At 43.5% G+C, this 19,374-nt stretch overlaps 3 protein-coding genes across 3 annotated transcripts in view; 2 read left to right on the top strand and 1 right to left on the bottom strand.

The window, feature by feature from the left end:
- Positions 1-6,759: 6,759 nt before the first annotated feature.
- LOC120057481 (glucose-dependent insulinotropic receptor) lies at positions 6,760-8,105 on the top strand. Its single transcript, XM_039006086.1, has 2 exons — positions 6,760-7,210; positions 7,465-8,105. The coding sequence occupies exons 1-2, from the start codon at positions 6,760-6,762 to the stop codon at positions 8,103-8,105; spliced, it is 1,092 nt and encodes a 363-aa protein (XP_038862014.1).
- Positions 8,106-9,141: 1,036 nt separating this feature from the next.
- Positions 9,142-12,861, top strand: LOC120057104 (RNA-binding motif protein, X-linked 2-like). The gene is made up of 6 exons (XM_039005520.1): positions 9,142-9,222; positions 9,850-9,965; positions 10,181-10,232; positions 10,445-10,574; positions 10,729-10,909; positions 11,941-12,861. The coding sequence occupies exons 1-6, from the start codon at positions 9,218-9,220 to the stop codon at positions 12,486-12,488; spliced, it is 1,032 nt and encodes a 343-aa protein (XP_038861448.1). The 5' UTR covers positions 9,142-9,217; the 3' UTR covers positions 12,489-12,861.
- Positions 12,862-14,381: 1,520 nt separating this feature from the next.
- LOC120057106 (E3 ubiquitin-protein ligase Siah2-like) overlaps positions 14,382-19,374 on the bottom strand; it is a 40,951-nt gene continuing 35,958 nt past the window's right edge. Inside the window, exon 2 of the mRNA XM_039005521.1 lies at positions 14,382-17,602. Within this exon, the coding sequence (XP_038861449.1) occupies positions 17,051-17,602 (552 nt within the window). The 3' untranslated portion in view covers positions 14,382-17,050. The remainder of the gene's footprint in view (positions 17,603-19,374) is intronic.

The following is a 19,374-nucleotide window of genomic DNA, read 5'->3' as shown; positions in this document are numbered from 1 at the left end:
ACATTCGCCAGGTGTACGGTGTTTCCTCTGAAACATTGGTGTGGCTGGCTTCCGGGTTAAGTGGGCATTGTGTCAAGAAGCAGTGCGGCGGTGGGTTGTGTTTCGGGGGATGCACGGCTCTCGGCCTTCACCTCTCCCGAGTCCGTACGGGAGTTGCAGCGATGAGACAAGACTGTAACTACCAATTGGATACCACAAAATTGGGGAGAAAAAAATAATCCCCCTCTGCCCCTCCTCTGATAAATTTGCTGAGCTAGGCACTTGGAAAAACGTTTTGGCCATCATCTCTGCCTTCTCTTCATCTGTTACAGCCATATTCTCCCCACTCGTCAACACTGGATAATCCCACTCCCTTCTGACCCTACTCATCCTATTAATCATCCCCCACACTTCTCCCACAGGTGTCGTCCTTCCAATGGTGTCACAGAACCGACGCCAACATGACCTCTTTGCCTGACGGATAGTTCTCCACACTAGGGCCTGGGCCTGATAATTCTGAATCAGATGTTGGATGTTATGCATCCTTTTCAGTACTCTAAATGCCCTGTTCCTACTCCTCACCATTTCTCCACACTCCTCTGTCCACCATGGGACTGCTTTCCTCCTCCTCCTCCTCCTCCTCCTCCTCCTCCTCCCTGAACTCTTAGGTATAGTATCAGTAGCTGCCCCCACTAAAGCGTTTCTCACCCAGTTATTCATAATATCCACATCCCCACTCCTATCCACCCGAGCCATCACCTGCGCACTCAGCTCCTGAAACGGATCCCACTTTGCCCTTCCAAACACCCACCTGCCTACTCCAAATGCCCATCCCCCCTCCCCATCTATCATGTAGTACTAGGTAAATATAAACCATACTATCAATTACACCAGATTATGTTGTGAGGGAAACCCACTAAGCATGTGACGTCAGGCCACTTCTTTGTTTTGGTCCTCCGTCTTTTGTTTGTTTGTCTATTCCAGACTGGCCTTGGTTTCAATGTCCCCAGACCGGTCTATATTTGGCCCAAACATAGACGTTCAGATTTGGTCCAGACCGGCCTTGATTTAGCCCAAACATAGACTATATAATTGATCAATAAATCTGAACCAATCATAGATATAAATGTTTCACAAGTTTGGACAGCACAGTACAGTAAAGCACGGCAGAGTACAGTACATTACAGTACAGTAAAGACAAGTAGAGTATAGTACAGTAGAGTACAATACAGTACAGCACACTACAGTACAATCAAGTAAAGAAAAGTAAAATATAGTGTACTGTATTGTACCCTACTTTACTCTAATGTACTCTACTGTACTAAATTAAACTGTAATGTACTGTACTCTACTTTACTGAATAAAACTGTCCTGTACCGTACCATACTGTACTCTTCCGTGTTCTACTGTGCTCTACTGTACTAAAGTGTGCTGTACTGTAATGGGATGTTCAATCTTGTGAAACATAGCCTAGACGTCTGTGATTCATTCAGATTTGGATCTGGTCCACACCTGCCAAATTTGTACTTGTTTTGGAGCGGAGTTTATTAAAATAATACCCAGCATGCGTTGCTAGTGTTTGTTTTTACATTTACATTTTGGTCATTCAGCAAACGCTCTTATCCAGAGTGAATTACAGTCAGTACATTCAACTACGATAGATAAACAACAATGTACTGTATCACAGTCTTAGCAAGAAACAATACATCTGTAACCGTTACTCAGAATGTTATTGTAGTTGAAGTGGTCTGTTGGTTTATTCTGGACTACTTTGAATGTTATTGCTATCAGTTTAAAAGCTTTTGAAAAAGCTAACAGATGTGACAGATGACAACAATACTAAATATTATGTTGCAATCGTCAGTTAGCTCCTCTTTCTTATTAAGAGGCATGAAAAATTATTATTGGGATATAATGCTTACTTCATTGAGAATGTATAGCAGTTTAAATACGGAAAGGTATAAAAAAATACCTATTTTATACCTAAATACCTACGTCAGTACAAGACATATTTTCGACGTCAGGAAAAGACGTCTTCTAACATTTCATTCAGTACCTGAAATGCGTGTGATGTCAACGTCTGGAAAATACATATTTTCAACATATAGGCTTATAAAAAAATAAACTGTCAATTGAAAAACAAATGTAAAGTTTATTATATCAGTTTTGATACAGCATTAATTACAAAAGACTCAACTGTTATAACATTTAGCTAATCAAGTGGTACAAATGTATTAAACTATCTTCCCATAATTTGCACAAGTAACATTTTTTCGTATTATTTTATGAAGACAGCACCTACCACTATATGCATTCATGTAGTAGATTTAACAAAACTCAATCACATCAATTCCAGCAGGGAATATTTTCCATGTCCAGCGATAGCATTGAAGCTCATTGAAAGCATTAATTTCTTGATCACGCAGAATTAACTGATCAGTTTTCCACAAGAGGGCATGAAATGAATGACATCTTTGAATTATCCTGCAAACGGCTTTTCCAGCACTTACATTATAATGCAGGGAAATTGGGGCACTAACACAACGCTCATGCAGTTAAGGCCCACTAGGATCTCAACAAAATCTATTTGCATCAATAAAACATTGACATTTTTTTTAAACTATCTCCTGCTTTATTACAGTGAACTGCAATGAGAGCTTTTCGTCCTCTTGCTCTGTCGATGGCAGGTGCTCTGCAGGTCATCTCCATTGTATGGACAGGGTAAGGCAGGAGAGCGTCTCAGTCCTGGTGATGATTAGTGTTGAGGGACTCAACTCCGGCTCCATAGGATCAGAGAGTGGTGCGCATTAGCCTCATGACTCGTTGGTACAGCTGCTGGACAACTGTCATGAGATTCCTAAAATGGTTTGTCAAAAGAACACAAAAGACATGGACAGTAAGTGGTACCAAACACAGCAAATTGTTCAAGCCAAGGTTCTGTTTAACATGCTGTAGTAAATATTGAGCAAAGATTCATTATAACTTTATTAATTATTTTATGAATAATTACCCTAATAACCCAAATAAAAAATACAATACAAAATAGATGTTGTATTGTCACATACACCAGATCAGTGCAGTGAAATGTGTTGTTTTACAGGGTCAGCCAAAACGGCACCCCTGGAGCAAATTGGGTGTAGTACCTTGCTCAAAGGCACATCAACCAATTTTTAAACTTAGGTATTCAACCCAGCAACCTTTCAGTTACTGGCCTAACGCTCTAACCACTAGGCTACCTGCCACCAATATGACACTAACCGTGAGTCTTTTAAGACATGGGAAACAGTAACTCAGTAGCCACATATTCCATCTTCTTTTTACATCCCATATTGTTATACTGTATGTATTTCATTCTCTATCAAGCAAGTAAAGGTACGCCAACACATACAGAACAGAAGACATGTCACTACCTCAGATTTTTGCGAATTACCCCCAGATAAACAGATAAGACATTAACACACACCATCATGACTAAGACATTTCTGCCCCTCACACAAATACAAACATACAGGCAAGCACACATATACACTGAAATACACACACACATACTGACACAGACTCACCGAGCGCTGATGGAGCCACAGTTGTTGCGGTTGGGGTTCAAGCAGAAGAGCGAAGCGACACAGTAGACACAACACAACAAAATGGACAGCAGTCGTCTCTTTAAAGTCATCTTCAGTACAGAGGAAACTCAGGTCAGCTTCAGAGGTCAAGCCCAAGACAGGAGGTAGTCTATTCAAAGAATAATAACACCTTCAAGATGTTTCTGGCTAAGGCAACCCGTAGGTGAGGAGTGGGCAGTGCTAAGTGTAAATAGGGTGAGAATGACAACTGGTACAGGGGCATTGGGCACAATTACTGCTGACCAACAGAAGTTTTGAATGGCACTGAAAGGTCTAGTAGGGATGAATAACATTCCCACATTGTATGTCTGTGGGAGCCAGAGGTTATTGTGTTTTTCCCCCCTTTGTGATCAAAAGGGGATCTTTACTCTACATGAAAAGATTACTGTGTATTTGTATTTTTGTATTTATTATGGATCCCCCTGCCCCGGCAGCAGCTACTCTTCCTGCGGTCCAGCAAAATTAAGGCAGTTTATACAGTTTATACAATACATTCAAAAACATTACAATACATTCATAGATTTCACAACACACTGTGAGCCCTCAGGCCCATACTCCACCACTACCACATATCTACAGTACTAAATCCATGTGTATGTGTGTGTATAGTGCGTATGTTATCGTATTTGTGTGTGTGTATGCATGTATGTTTGTGTTGCTTCACAGTCCCCGCTGTTCCATAAGGGATTTTTTTATCTGTTTTTTAAATCAAATTTTACTGCTTGCATCAGTTACTTGATGTGGAATAGAGTTCCATGTAGTCATGGCTCTATGTAGTACTGTGTGTCTCCCATAGTCTGTTCTGGACTTGGGGACTGTGAAGAGACCTCTTGTGGCATGTCTTGTGGGGTATGTATGGATGTCCCAGCTGTGTGCCAGTAGTTTAGACAGACAGCTCGGTGCATTCAACATGTCAATACCTCTCATAATTTCAAGTAGTGATGAAGTCAATCTCTCCTCCACTTTGATCCAGGACAGATTGACATGCATATTAATTAATATTAGCTCTCTTTGTACATCCAAGGGCCAGCCGTGCTGCCCTGTTCTGAGCCAATTGCAATTTTCTTTAGTCTTTTTTTGTGGCACCTGACCACACGACTGAACAGTAGTCAAGGTGCGACAAAACTAGGGCCTGTAGGACCTGCCCTGTTGATAGTGTTGTTAAGAAGGCAGAGCATCACTTTATTATGGACAAACTTCTCCTCATCTTAGCTACTACTGTATCAATATGTTTTGACCAAAACAGTTTACAATCTAGGGTTACTCCAAGCAGTTTAGTCATCTCAACTTGCTCAATTTCCACATTATTTATTACAATATTTAGTTGAGGTTTAGGGTTTACTGAATGATTTGTCCCAAATACAATGCTTTTAGTTTTAGAAATATTTAGAGCTAACTTATTCCTTGCCACCCACTCTGAAATTAACTGCAGCTCTTTTTTAAGTGTTGAAGTCATTTCAGTCGCTGTAGTAGCTGACGTGTATAGTGTTGAGTCATCCGCATACATAGGCTTTACAAGGGGCCTAAACAGCTACCCTGGGGAATTTCTGATTCTACCTGGATTATGTATGCGAGGCTTCCATTAAAGAACATCCTCTGTGTTCTGTTAGACAAGTAACTCTTTATCCACATTATAGCAGGGGGTGTAAAGCCATAACACATACATTTTTCCAGCAGCAGACTATGATCGATAATGTCAAAATCTGTATTTGATGAGACCCTGGTGATATTGTTTGGACTGACCTCGTTGGGTTGTTGTTGCTGAGGGTTAAAACGAGCAGCAGGGAGTTCAGAAATAGTTACAGAGAGAGAGAAGAGAGTGGAAATGCATACACTTATGAGGAAGTTGGGTAGTAATTTATGCAGGGTAGATTTATGTCTCCCAAAGCAATGCTTCCCATACGTAAAACAGAAGTAGTTGACTGATAACATACAGTATACTGTACATGTAGGGAGATTCACGTCATCCTGTCTGGCAAATATACACTTTCTCTCTCTTTCTTTCTCCCTATCGTGTATTTTGCCTCAGTTTGTTTAGAGCTGTATAAATAGATACATAAAACACTTAGCCATGATGAGCCACTGATGAGACATAGATACAGTGGTTAGTCACAGCATATTTTGTACAGCACTGTGAATGTTAAGGGTTGTGTGTCAAGATGAAGAGGCTTCTCAATTCCTTCTATACCTTCTTTTTGCTGAAACTCATCTTAGACTTTAGAGGAGCCAAGACAGCAGATAGTCTTTATTGATTATAGTACTGTAAGTGGGAGTAGATGGTTATTTTTCCTTTTGTGCCTCGATTTTGATTTTTTTTTATTCTGTGTGTTTTCTAAAGGACCCACATATTAGTCTACAGACAACTGCCAGATGGGTCTTCCCAAAGCAAATGGGTCTTCCCAAGAGACATGCCACAGAAAACTCTTCCTCTCTTTCCTTACTTCCCTACTTATTGACATCAATGGATGGGCAAAAATAAAATCACTAATGACTTTATGATGAAGATACAAATGGCATCAAAAGCAGATCTATCTTAGTGTAGTGTAGTGTTGATGTTTGTACTGCAGACTACTGTCATTAACCCAGATTCAGTGGTCGTGGTGAACCCTTGTGGAAAATGGCCCAGTCATCCCGGATGTCTGCACCAGGGACTCTCTGAGGGGACTGGGATGATAACCAGATAGCAGGCTGGACAAGGGTCGGATGCAGAGGAACCACAGCTACAGACGAGAGAGGAGGGGAGATACTTTGCCCTCTGAGGAGCAAAGGCACATCGGGAGTGGATGAGTACCCATTGAACGTTCTTCATTTTTTCCTAAAGAGCTTTTTACTTAATAGCTCAGTTTATCGATGTGGAATTTCTTTCTGTTATACAAGGAGTTTGACAGAGATTGATATTAAGTACAGTACAAAGAGGAAAAAATTGGTATTCGGATACCAATATACCACAGTAGGAGTGGATGTTGGTGGATATAATTTATTTGTTTTGGGGGGGAATCTCTCAGATATACAAGACTTAGATCTTGTAAAGGACTCAATGGCAGCTTACAATAAGACAGGCTGGATGGGAGAGTCGGGTGCCAACCTCACTGCCATGATGCCAGGTGTGAGACCCATACTAACCCCTGTTGTATACACTTTCATGACACCAGAAATGATGGGATGGGTCCTGAGTGTGGCCTCTCTCCTCATCATCTCCACCAACCTACTGGTGGTGGCTGCTCTCTTTCAGCTGATGCGCAGGAAGGGCAGTCAGAGCTGGTGCTTCGTGCTCAACCTGGCCCTGGCAGATATCCTGGTGGGCCTGGCTATCACTGGCATTGTCACAGACGTGTTTCAAAATTACAATACCGTGAACAATGGAACTATTCCAATTACTCAACCGCTACTCCTGATGCACTCCACACAGAAGACCAAGTGTTTACTCCGCATGGCCTTCATCATCTCCCCCTCAACGGCGTCCATCTTGTCCATGTTCCTGATCTCTCTGGACCGCTACGTGGCCATCAAGCTGCCGCTGCGCTACTCTCAGCTCACTGGGAGGTGGACCGTGACTGGGGCCCTGGTAGCGCTCTGGATGGTATCCCTCACCGTTGGCTTCCTACCAGGTGGAACAACTAACCTCAATTATCTTATTTCAGAGGGGACACATGTCCCTAACAACAGGGTTACATTTAAATTCAGGGGGATAAGCTGAGACTCAATTTGTGAATTTGAATGTGCTTCCTGAATTGACTAAATTGGAATTGAATTAACCCCAACACTGATTGTTGATCAATTTGATAATGAACATCATTATTTTTATTTTAATATTCAAAATACTATAAATATAGAAAGATTATTATTCCCCTCTGCTCCACAGGCATGGCATGGCAGCTCCAGCAGGGAGACTTTGAAAGCAGCAGCCTTTGCACCTTCTTCTCTGTCATCCGTCCCAAGGGCATCATTGTGGTGTTCTGTGCCGTCTTCTTCCCCGTCCTCTCTGTCTTCACCTACTTCTACCTGGACATTCTGAAGATAGCTTGCGGCCATCAGAGGCAGATCCGCCAGGCCGGCTCCAGGCTGCCCCAGCGCAGCCGCTACTGGGGCCACGTCAAGGCCCTGAGGACCGTGGCTCTGCTGGTGGGCTGTTTCACCCTCTGCTGGTGCCCATTTTTTGTGGTGTGTGCAGTGCAGATACTGTGTGAGGCCTGTGAGCTGTACAAGGTGCTGGAGAATGACCTGTGGCTGCTGGGGCTGTCTAACTCCCTCATCAACCCTTTGGTGTACGCCTGCTGGCAGAGGGAGGTGCGGCTGCAGATCGGGGCCCTCTTCTGCTGCGTTAAGTACAGGGTCAGGAACACAGCCGTGTTAGAGGCTAGTGAGAGATGTCAGACGGAGCTGCGTATACCCACTCATACTGTTATATCTGTGGACGATGCCATGAGCCTGGACCCCACCTTTCCCACGGTCACCAGTGAAGAGGGCCACACTGTACCGTTTTCTGCCTCAACCCCCTTGTGAATGACTTAGACATTTTGAGAACAACTCATTGGGGTTGATTGAACCAATTTGGAAAATGCTTACTGTGGCAGCTTAGAGCTTTTTCCATTTCTGGCAGACACAGTTCACGTCACATGTCTAGCGACAGCGACTAACTGACAAATGCAATCAAATGGGGAAAAAATAACAGAGTGAGATAATGGATGTGGAGACATCATGGAACCTAAACCATGGAACAGATGGGCTTATTTGCTTTTTTTGCTCTGTTTCCTCCACTAACCTAATTGATATTATCTCTGCAAAGTATGCACTTTGTCCCTCTCTGCATTCCCATCAACCTCACTGTCTATGTGTGTCTGATAGGTATGTAGGTGTTTTGAAGGGGAACAGCTTTTTTGATCAGTCAGTGATTATATATTTTAAAAAAATTGGACAAAGTATTTCATTTCTTGGGAAATTAGTGTGTATTATTACCTCCACTAGGGAGGTACATGGGAAATGTGTGTTGTGTTTTATTGCCAATACTTTCTACAAATGATTTACTCATAATGTCAATGTAGAATTTCTTTATTATTTTCTCATAAATTACCATAGTGGAAATATATTGATACAAACTTGATATGAGGTAGGTAGAATATTATCATTTGAGTGGTTGCTATTCAAAATAAATTATAGAATGCTTGGATGATTGATTATTCATTCATGGGCACTTCCTTGTCATATAAACACTTATTTTTAAGATAAATACGTCCATATTTTACAACTAGCCAATAAAATTACACGTTGTGATATGAGGAATGATGGTGCTATAAAAGTAGATTTCATATAGAAAAGAGATAATAAAAGTCTGTGTTTAGGCCAATGCAGTGGCATTGAAGAAAGCGTTTGCTTAATCACAAAATACCATTGGAATTGAATAATTGAATTGAATATTGAAATGCAGTTCTGTAGGACTTGTTTGTACGATTTGTATAATAAAAGTGTGTCAATACTGAGAACAAGGGAGCATGCCTTTGAACTACACCTCCCACAAACCCCTGTACGTAGTATGACGCGCCGGAAACTGATGTTGGTCAACTTTAAAACTTCCATTTTAAAGTTAGCATCGTGTTTGCGTTCATGATAACTTCATAATGAAGTGAGTATAAGTGACCGATTAAGTGTTTTACATTTTGTATCGACTGTAATGATTATCTAGTTACCCACTGAGGTGTAATGGGGTAGTCATGTGAAGCGGTCTAGCTAGCCAGCTAACGTGTACTGCAACATCAGTCAACATGGCTAACGTTAGCTTGCTAATGATTTGCTGCTAGCTAGGTTATAATGACAATAATGTTCACGTTAAATGAATACACACTACTATATATAACTGGGTGGTTCGAGCCCTGAATGCTGATTGGCTGACAGCCGTGGTATATCAGACCGTATACCATGGGTATTACAAAACATTTATTTTTACTGCTCTAATTACGTTGGTAACCAGTTTATAATCGCAATAAGGCTCCTCTGGGGTTTGTGGTATACCCCGCAAGAACAGCTCTTAACTGTGGTATATTGGCCATATACCACACCCCCTCGAGCCTTATTACTTAAATATATTATGGTCTGTAGTTCCTCATGAGACGACCCCATGGGGTAAAAAAAAAAGCTTGGCTATGGTGGTTAAGAAAAGAGCAAAGACAGGATCAGCAGAGAGAATATTCTGCATTCTATTGCATGTTAAACTCTATCCTTTCGTCCTTCTCCATCTCTCTGTGTCCTGCAGTCCCCTGACCAAGGTGAAGCTGATCAATGAGCTGAATGAGAGAGAGGCCTCATTGGGGGTGAAGGAAAATGTGTCATGGCACTCTGAGTATAAGGACAGCGCCTGGATTTTCATCGGTAAGAGGCTGTCTCAAAGACACCCCTGCGATTGAATAGGATTGATCCACACCCTGGTATTACAGCCATGTTTAAGGTGTACTGTCAGCTGACCAGTTGGTGGTGTCAAAGTAGCGTTTTTATTTTTTTATTCAGTCAGTGGCTTGCTCTCTAGTCCATCTCACCAGCAGTTATAAGCCTGTTTCTAACTTTAGTGTTTCTGTTTTAACCTGCAGGTGGGTTTCCATATGAGCTGACGGAAGGTGACATCGTCTGTGTCTTCTCTCAGTGAGTCCCATACATACACCCCTTCCTCCAATCTCTCCACTCACTGTGTCCTTTCTCTCCCCGTTCTTCTTTGTCTGTCTGTTTTTGTCAATACAATTACCTGTCTTTCCATGCTTATCTTCCCCTATTCCCTCTTAACCTTCCCCATTCTGAATAAATCAAGTGTTCTTTGCATTAGATTAGGTGTATTCTTGCTTCATGTCTGTCTGCAGGTATGGAGAAATGGCCAACATCAACCTAGTGCGTGATAAGAAGACGGGTAAATCCAAAGGCTTCTGCTTCATCTGCTACGAGGACCAGAGGAGCACCATCCTGGCTGTGGATAACTTAAACGGGATCAAAGTAAAGAATGGCAATCACTCACAGCTGAGAAGGAGAGAAGAGAGATTGAGACTAAACCAGTAGACATGCATAAATGAAGGTTAGACGATGCAAAAGACTTAAATGACTCTCATTGTGTTGTGGTCTGTGTCTCTCTCGCTCTCTCGGTATCTAGATAAAGGGGCGGACCATCCGAGTGGACCATGTACTGAACTACCGCCCTCCCAAAGACCATGAGGACATGGATGATATCACTAAGCGCCTGAGGGAGGAGGGCTGTGCCCCCAAACTACCTGACCCTTCATCGTCCGAAGAAGAGGAGCAGTACGCCGTACCCGCGAAGAAGCCCAAGAAAGGTGAGAAGAGACTAATGGAGGTCCAGATGGTACAGGTCTGCTGCTTGTCAGCCTCATTAGACTGGGGATTTGAAATGCAAGAACTTTAGTCAAAGTAGAATGAACACTGAACAAAAATATGAACGCAACATGCAACAATTTCAAAGATTTTACTGAGTTATAGTTCATATAAGGAAATCAGTCAATTGAAATAAATTCATTAGACCCTAATCTATGGATTTCACATGACTGGGAATACAGATATGCATCTATTGGTCATAGATACCTTTTAAAAAAAGGTAGGAGCGGGATCAGAAAACCAGTCAGTATCTGGTGATGGTGGCGGATGAATGACACGACACTGGGCCTCAGAATCTCGTCACGGTATCTCTGCATTCAAATTGCCATCGATAAAATCCAATTGTGTTCTTTGTCCTCAGCTTATGCCTGCCTGCCCATACCATAACCCCATCTCCACCATGGGGCACTCTGTTCACAATGTTGACATCAGCAAACTGCTTACCCACACAACATCATACAGGTGGTCTGCCATCTGCCCGGCACAAGAAGTGAACATTTAGTTCTCTGGCAACAGCTCGACTGGACATTCCTACAGTCAGCATGTCAATTGCATGCTGCCTCAACTTGAGACATCTGTAGCATTGTGTTGAGACAAAACTGCACATTTTAGAGTGGCCTTTTGTCCCCAGCACAAGATGCACCTTTTTAATGATCATACTGTTTAATCAGCTTCTTGATATGCCACACCTGTCAGGTGGATGGATTGTCTTGGCAAAGGAGAAATGCTCACTAACAGGAGAGAGAGAGATGCTTTTAGTGTATATGGAAAATGTCTGGTATTTTTTATTTCATCTCATGAAACATGGGGCCAACACTTACATGTTGCATTTATAGTTTTGTTCAGTATAATTGCAAGGCAAGGACACGAGTACACCCGAGTAGTGGAGGATAACTTGGCTGTCAGTGTGCGTGTCATGTTCATATCTCCTCTTACCTGACCCTCCCTGTCTTTTCTTTCATCTCCAACCCAGACAAGAAAGAGAAGAAGAAAAAGGAGAAGAAGGCTCTGAAGGAGGATAGGAAGCAGAGGGAGAGGCTAGCCCAGACTCACTCTGTGTCTCCCCCTGGGCCTGCCCTGGCAGTGAGGGTGAAGCAGGAGGAGGACCTGGGCTATGACAAGTACAGCCAGCGGGGGGCGCCAGAGGAGTGGCTGGGCGCCAGGGAAGAGAGACCAGGGCCTGGGGCAGAGCCACAGAACCCACGAGAGACACACAGGCAGGTGGACAGAGTGTTCCGAAATCGCCATGGGGAGAGGGAAGGAGAGAGAGAGAGGCCCAGGGAGGATGAGAAGAGGAGAGATGGAGGACTGCAGTTGGAGAGCAAGAGGACAGGCAGGGAGGAGAGAGAAAACCAAGACAGGGATAGAGAGAGAGACAGAACTAGGGAGGGAGAGAGGGACAATGAGAGGAACAGATCGAGGGACTGGGACAGGGAGAAAGACAGGAACAGAGAGAGGGAAAGAGACAGGTCAAGTAAGCACAAAGAACACAGTCGGGAGAGAGACCAAAGGAGAAAGTAACAGAAGTGCCTTGATTGTAGTCAAGACAACTGGACTGAGTGAAGTCTTATTCTTTCCTTCACTATAGAAAATCATCAGGAACTGGGACCATGGAGCTAATATGATTGGTTGTTTTATTTTGTTAGTATTTGTCATAAGCCATATCAAGCCTGTTGATTCAATATTCTCTTGTGGAGACTGAGCCAAACAGTGGATGACAACTTGAGTCATGAGAACATGGCCTGTTTCCATGACAACAGCTTAGCGTTTTCAGCAGCAAAGTTAAATCGGAACTGGATTTCAAATGAATTTTTACCCTCAAACCGCTGTACAATGCTTAATCAGACAATGATTTACTGTTGTAAATAAAATGAAGTGTTTTTTTACAAAGAGATTTGGTTTCCAACAAGTCTTTGACAGATGCCTTATAAATAACATTTTATTTTTAAATTGGATTTCAAGTGATACAGAGACACATAGTAATATGGGTAACGCAAGATAGGAGCTTCCTCTTGGCTCCAAAAATAGGTGATTTTGGGTGAAAAGAGACTGTCTAAAACATTACACAATTTGTAATTCAGTGAAGAACCAAAGACAAACAAGATACTTGGGGGGAAAAAAGGAATAATTCAGACCAAACAAAGATCGTATTTACATGATCACTAGCTCATACCTGCTCAACAGGATTTTAACTGCAATTCATCTGTATCGCTAAATGATGTTTAAAACACAGTTAATCATCTAAGACAGAACAAAGCATAGATACAGAAATACTGTATATATCAAGAATAAATTAACATTGTCAAAACATAAAAGGGAAAAAGAGGTAAAGCACATTCTGCCATTAAGGAAATGTTTTAATTCCGCCAAGAGGTTTTAAGTGTGTGAAGGAGCCTGTGGATAGTTGGCATGTGAAACACCGTAATGTCATCAGTTCTATTAATCTCATCACACCGGGGCTCCAATGAAACTACCCAACTGGGGTATAGAGATATTAGAGAACGAGCCACCATTTTGTCCTTAGTAGATAGGAGTTAGCTCTTCCAGTGGGGGGCCAGGCAGACAAGCCACACTCGAATAACTGGGATTTTGGTCGCCCCGTTGTTGTCTGGCTGCATGGATAGATCGTCAATGCTATACTATGTTAGTTACCTAGGTGATGTGATGTATTCCATGTTTTTTTTAATGACTTCTGGGTCTGAGCTTCACTTGTCAGACTGGTCAGAGGTCAACCGCTGCCTTCACCCGGGCCCCAGATTAACAGAGGCCAGCCTGGGATGGACAGGAGAGGAAAACGTGTGTCCCCCAAAGAAAATACTTGTTAGGGACCCAATTGAAATTAAGTAAAGAAATTGCACCCATACAGCTGTTATAGAAACATCCCAGGATAGGATTCGGCTAAACTTGGGAGAAAATAAGTATTGGGTCTGGCTGTACAACAGATGTCTATGACGTCATGTGTACTATGAATGTACAAGACATGGGTTGTATTTCCCGAGGTACATAAAGAATGTGTGTACTTTTCCAGGTTGTAGAATGATTCTAGGTGATTTACAGCTGGATGGGAATGTGTTTCTGTTCAATGTTCTGACACCCTGTGGGGTGGACACATCATACGGAACAAAACATTGTGCAAGAGGACAGCACTTAAGCAGATGAAGAGTTATAGTTCTACATGTTTTTTGTATAGCCTACATAATGACAGCCTAGGTCAGGGATCATCAACTACATTCAGCCACGGGACCATTTTTATTTTCGTGGATGGACAGGGGACCAGAACATTATTTATTTGAACCTTTATTTAACTAGGCAAGTCAGTTAAGAACAAATTCTTATTTACACTGACGGCCTACCGGGGAACAGTGGGTTAACTGCCTTGATCATGGGCAGAACGACATTTTTTTTTTTTTTTACCTTGTCAGCTCGGGGATTCGAGCGACAAACACTCTAACCACTAGGCTACCAGCCGCCCCAAAACATAACTACAGAAAACTTGGGGGGCCAAATAAAACCACCTGTGGGTCACCAGTTGGTTAACCCTGGCCTAGGTATTCATTAGCATTTCTAGGACTTGGTGTTCATATGACAGTAGCTGCAAAGGATTTATATGTGCAACTGCCATTGTATGTTTAAGTTACATGGGTAGATGGACAGATGTTTTTGTCAGGTAATGGTGATGTAGACCTAAAGATGTTTTCATTTTGCTAAGTGGAAACAAATGCACCATGAAATCTAATTTTGTGGACACTGACTCTTAGTTTCCATTGATTTGATCTCCCATTGCCCCATAAACAATTAATTAATGAAATCCACACCGATTTCTGCAGTTCTCTATGGCTCATGATAACTGATGCAGCATTAAAGGCTTCAAGCCCATGTTACAAGAAAGGTGAGCGTCACAGTTTGCATTTTTTGCCGATATTACAGATCAGCCATAGCAATTGCAGAGCTGTCCTGCCCAAAGGATTGTGTTGGCAGAAATGTCTGTCCACTCAGTGGGTAAGGCAGGGACACTGACCACTAGAATAAAATAGGATAGCAGGTAGTTACAACAGCTCAGAAAATAACCTCAAAACCTATGTACAACAGTTTGAGTAACCGTGAACACAAACACATCTCAGATTAACCGAACACAGAATCTCCTCCTATCAGCTTTTAGAAAATATATGGTCATCCAACATTTACATATTACAAATACTTATAAGACAGAGCAGTGGGGCAGAGGTGATCAGCATAGGGTGATTTGGGATATACTGCAGTGTCTGGGAGCAGGAGGGGACTCTGTTGGGTTACAGACATGTCTGTGATCAACGTCATCAGAGGTACTTTATGAAAAGGTGGGTTTTTGTTTGCTTTGGTTGCTTGGTTACTATGACGCCGGGTGAAGGCGAGGTACATGGCTGGAGTACTATGGAATGCCCATTTCTACCCACAATGCCATGGGACTTTGCCCCAAAGTCCACAAAAACCGAGAGTCCGTTCAAGACACTGAGGGTGGGTCTGAGTGAGTCTAACTTAGTCATCCTCACAGATGCCTTCCCAACTTGGGAGTGCTAGTTAGGTTACGTACAAAAGTAAGGCTGTGGTGGGTTGACTGACCAGAGGGGAAGAGTCAAAACTACCCCCATATTACAGTATATCAATCAGAGCGTAGAAGAACTGAAGATAAACCAGGTTCTGCAGAACAAACGGTTTCAAGAGACATACAGAGGAACAAATAAGAAAGCCGTGCCTCCACCATAGTGTTCATCTCTGTTGGTGAGGAGTGGCTGCAGAGAAAAAAAAACACAATCATAACAGTAGTGGTACCATCTCCTGCAAACATGTACGCTCGCACACTAGAAATATGATTTATGTGTCAAAACAAACATAATGCCATCTTAAATATGACATGACACCTGTTTTTCATCCATGAAATTGTATGACAATTAACCTTACCAAAGAAAGGGACTTCATTGTTAACAAACAAGCTAACCTTCAATCTATCAGAGTTTTATGCAACAGAGCTTGTGACTTTGGAGAAGTAATGTACCTTTGTTGTTTGAAAATTTCAAGATTCAACTTAAGATTGTTTTACTTTTTGTTGTTTGTATTGTAATACAGAATCCATGTGAATAACTAGGCCCCAGGGTTTCACCAAACAGTACTTATGACAGGTTTGATACCATGCTTACGATGGCATTATGCAACCTTTATGATGCATTATGACGAGAGCCTACAACCAAAACACCTGATCTGTGTCTTTATTCTACATGGCGGACATACATGCAGTCTTTTGCTTACAATCAGATCAGGATCTATCACCAATATTTATTATACACACCAGGGTTGGGGTATAATTGACATAGCCTAATTATTGAAACGGTTGGGTTTTGCGGTTCTGAAAAGTAAGGAGTTGGTTAGTAGTCAGTGCAATCGTTTAGGAGGGCATGAACAACCCTGGCTTAGCTCACACTAACCCAGACCGAGGCAGCACATTGGTCACTCTCAGACCCGACTCTGCCCATATGCGTCTGAGGCCTAATTGGTCCACTGACCAACTTACTGAAACTTAATTTGCTGTGAGGATTAGGAAGCTGCATCTGCAGGGGCCATTCACGGTTGAAGTGGAGGTTCTCTGAATACCGCTGTGTGGCAGCCAATTGACTTACCGCCCTTTCTTACACTGGCAGTGTCCTTCTTGCCTGGCACTGGTTGGCTGAGCAGAAGAGGAGGTAGGGGTGAGTGGGGTGGGAGCGGTTGAGGGGTCCTGGGGGCGGGTAGGGCATCAGTCATCAAAAGCCCACCGCATGTAGTTTACTGTACACTGTCTCCAGCACACACAATGAGAGGACAGGCAAACACCCTAACCCTGAAACTACTCTACAGCCCAGTCTCCATTCAAGCATTATGGGGAGCCAACGAGCCTCAAGCAGCAAAACACACACATCCTCTCCATATCCCACCTATCCTCTCACACACAGTCTACTGCATCACACAGGAGGCAGGTACAGCACAGCAGTCAGTCACTGTGCACCGGTTTCTGCCCATCGCACGTGTAAGTGAGAGAGGCCTGTGGGTCTGTGTTTCCACATCTGAGCCGCTCAGCACATGGAGATGGTAACGTTGATCCCCAGGTTGCCGTTGTCGGCAAACAGGTGAGCGATGGACGTGTCAAAGACCAGACAGTCGCTGTTCATGATTGCGGCCGCCACACCGTCGTGGATGGAGCGGGGCGTGGCCTCCCAGGTGAGGCGCCGCCGGTTCCCGTTGAGCTCCAGGCGGTAGGCGAAGTTCTCGGCCTGCTTCCTCGTTCCGATAAGCAGCACCACGGCAAAGAACTGCTGGTGGCCCTCGTACTTCTCTTGCTTCTCCAGGACCAGCATGAAGTGGTGGCCGAAGCAGGACTGCATCATGACCCAGTCCACGGCCCCCGGCAGGTTGATGTCTGTGGCCAGGAAGACGATGTCCTCTCCCTGCAGGGTGGTGATGGACTTGTGGGCGTGCATCAGGTGGGGCATGACAGCCTCCAGGGAGCCCTGCCACTTGCAGGAGGCCCCGGGGCACGGGCAGGTGTAGGGACGGAACTCACACACCTCCTCGTGATCAGGCTTCTCACTGTGGTGGAGGGAGAGCAGGCATCCGGCTGACGCGTACTGGAGATAGAGGGAGGGCGAGAGAGAAAGAGAGAGAGAGAATTGCTTACAATTCCTATGTATGTTGAGAACCTACTCGAAGTGGAGTGGGGTTGAATGACCCAAGAGATGGGAGACAGAATGGGCGAGGAGGGACAATGCGGGGGAAGAGACAGAATGGGGTGGAGAGACAGAATGGGTGAAGAGAGACAGAATGGGTGAGGAGAGACAGAATGGGTGAGGAGAGAGAGGAGATGGTTATAAAAGAAGAGATGGGGAAGAGAGAGGGAAAGATATCGCAGAGACATAGATGGTAGGAAAAACAGAGAAGGCAAAGGAGGAAGTAAAGAAAGAGGGACCAATTGAGAGATTGAACAATGTGTGGGAGGTTAGAGATAGAGAGAGTGAGGCAGGGAAAGAGTGCAAGAGAGAGGGAACAAAGAAATAGAGGAGGGAGGGGGTGAGAGTGGCAGGGCACATGAATCGTATGAAGAGAAGTAGATAAGAGTACTAGCTAAGAGTACTAGATGAGCACCTTACTAGATATAAACCCTCTGGCACTACAACAGCTTCCCAACACATCCATGGAGATGTTAGGGAGGAAGAATCTTATAAGATTGGATGGTTATTTTGTATGAAAACAAAGCAATACCAGGCCATTAAACTGCTTGTCGAAGGGGAGATTGAGATACACGACATTGTTAGCAAGGCCGTTTTGAAAAAATATGTACATATTGAACCATCAACAGACAATCTTGCCTGTAAGACGGAGACATACCAGTAAAGATAGAGTGTAGCAAGAGACGACAGACTACAATATGGGAGGATATGTAAGTAGCTGGTCCATGCTGGGAGTGCTGGGCCGGTATTGAAGGGTTGGAGCAATAAGTGGATTATCTAATGAAAAGTGCATGAAGGGGGTGGATTTCAAGTTGTATTTGTCGTATGTACAGGATACACGTGGTATAGCATACTCTGTCCAATGAAATGCTTACCTGTAGGTTCCTACTGGACAATGCAACAACAATAAGAAATAAGAAAAGATAAGAATACGAACATAAAGTAAATGACTCAATAGAATAGATTAAACATTTCAGCATCAGTAGAATACAGGAAGACAGAATTTATAGACCAATATTTACACATTTCAGGGATGGGGGAATAAAATGTCTGGTAGCAGCAGTTGTGGTGTGTGTGAGAGAGAAAGTGTGGCGCAGCAGTCTAAGGCACTGCATCTCAGTTCTAGAGGTGTCACTACAGACCCTGGTTCGATCCCAGGCTGTATCACAACCGGCCGTGATCCGTGATCGGGAGTCCCATAGGGCGGCGCACAATTGGCCCAGTGTGGTTAGGGGTAGGTCGTCATTGCAAAATAAGAATTTGTTAACTGACTTGCCTAGTTAAATAAAGGTTCAATTAAAAAAATATACATTTTTAAAAAACAGCTTGTGGCTGGAGTGTGTGGGGTCCTTCATGATGCTGCGGGACTTCATCAGGCACCGTTTCAAGTAGATGTCCTGGATGGGTGGGAACACAGCTCCAGTGATGTACTGCAACTCGTCAGGATGCTCTCGATGGTGCAGTGGTAGTATTTGGAGAGGACCCGGTGTGGCATGCCGAATTTCTTCAGGCGCCTTATGAAGTAGAGGCGCTGTTGTGCCCCCTTGACAAGAGTGGTGGTGTTGTTGGTCCATCTCAAGTCATCTGTGATGTGGATGCCGAGGAACTTAAAACTGCTGACTCGCTCTACTGCAGTCCCGTTGATGTGGATCGGAGTGTGTTCCCTCCTCTGC

The sequence above is a fragment of the Salvelinus namaycush genome, chromosome 12 (assembly GCF_016432855.1).
Source record: "Salvelinus namaycush isolate Seneca chromosome 12, SaNama_1.0, whole genome shotgun sequence".
NCBI lineage: Eukaryota > Metazoa > Chordata > Actinopteri > Salmoniformes > Salmonidae > Salvelinus > Salvelinus namaycush.
Note: the sequence above shows the minus strand (reverse complement) of the source record. Positions and strands in the feature narration are given on the sequence as shown.

Bases quoted from the DNA above. Each gene is read 5' to 3' on its own strand.
- LOC120057481 (XM_039006086.1), top strand. From the start codon at position 6,760: ATGGGATGGGTCCTGAGTGTGGCCTCTCTCCTCATCATCTCCACCAAC. The intron at 7,211-7,464 runs GTGGAACAACTA...TCTGCTCCACAG, and splicing joins CACCGTTGGCTTCCTACCAG to GCATGGCATGGCAGCTCCAG.
- LOC120057104 (XM_039005520.1), top strand. The intron at 9,966-10,180 runs GTAAGAGGCTGT...TTTAACCTGCAG, and splicing joins CAGCGCCTGGATTTTCATCG to GTGGGTTTCCATATGAGCTG. The intron at 10,575-10,728 runs GTAAAGAATGGC...CTCGGTATCTAG, and splicing joins ATAACTTAAACGGGATCAAA to ATAAAGGGGCGGACCATCCG.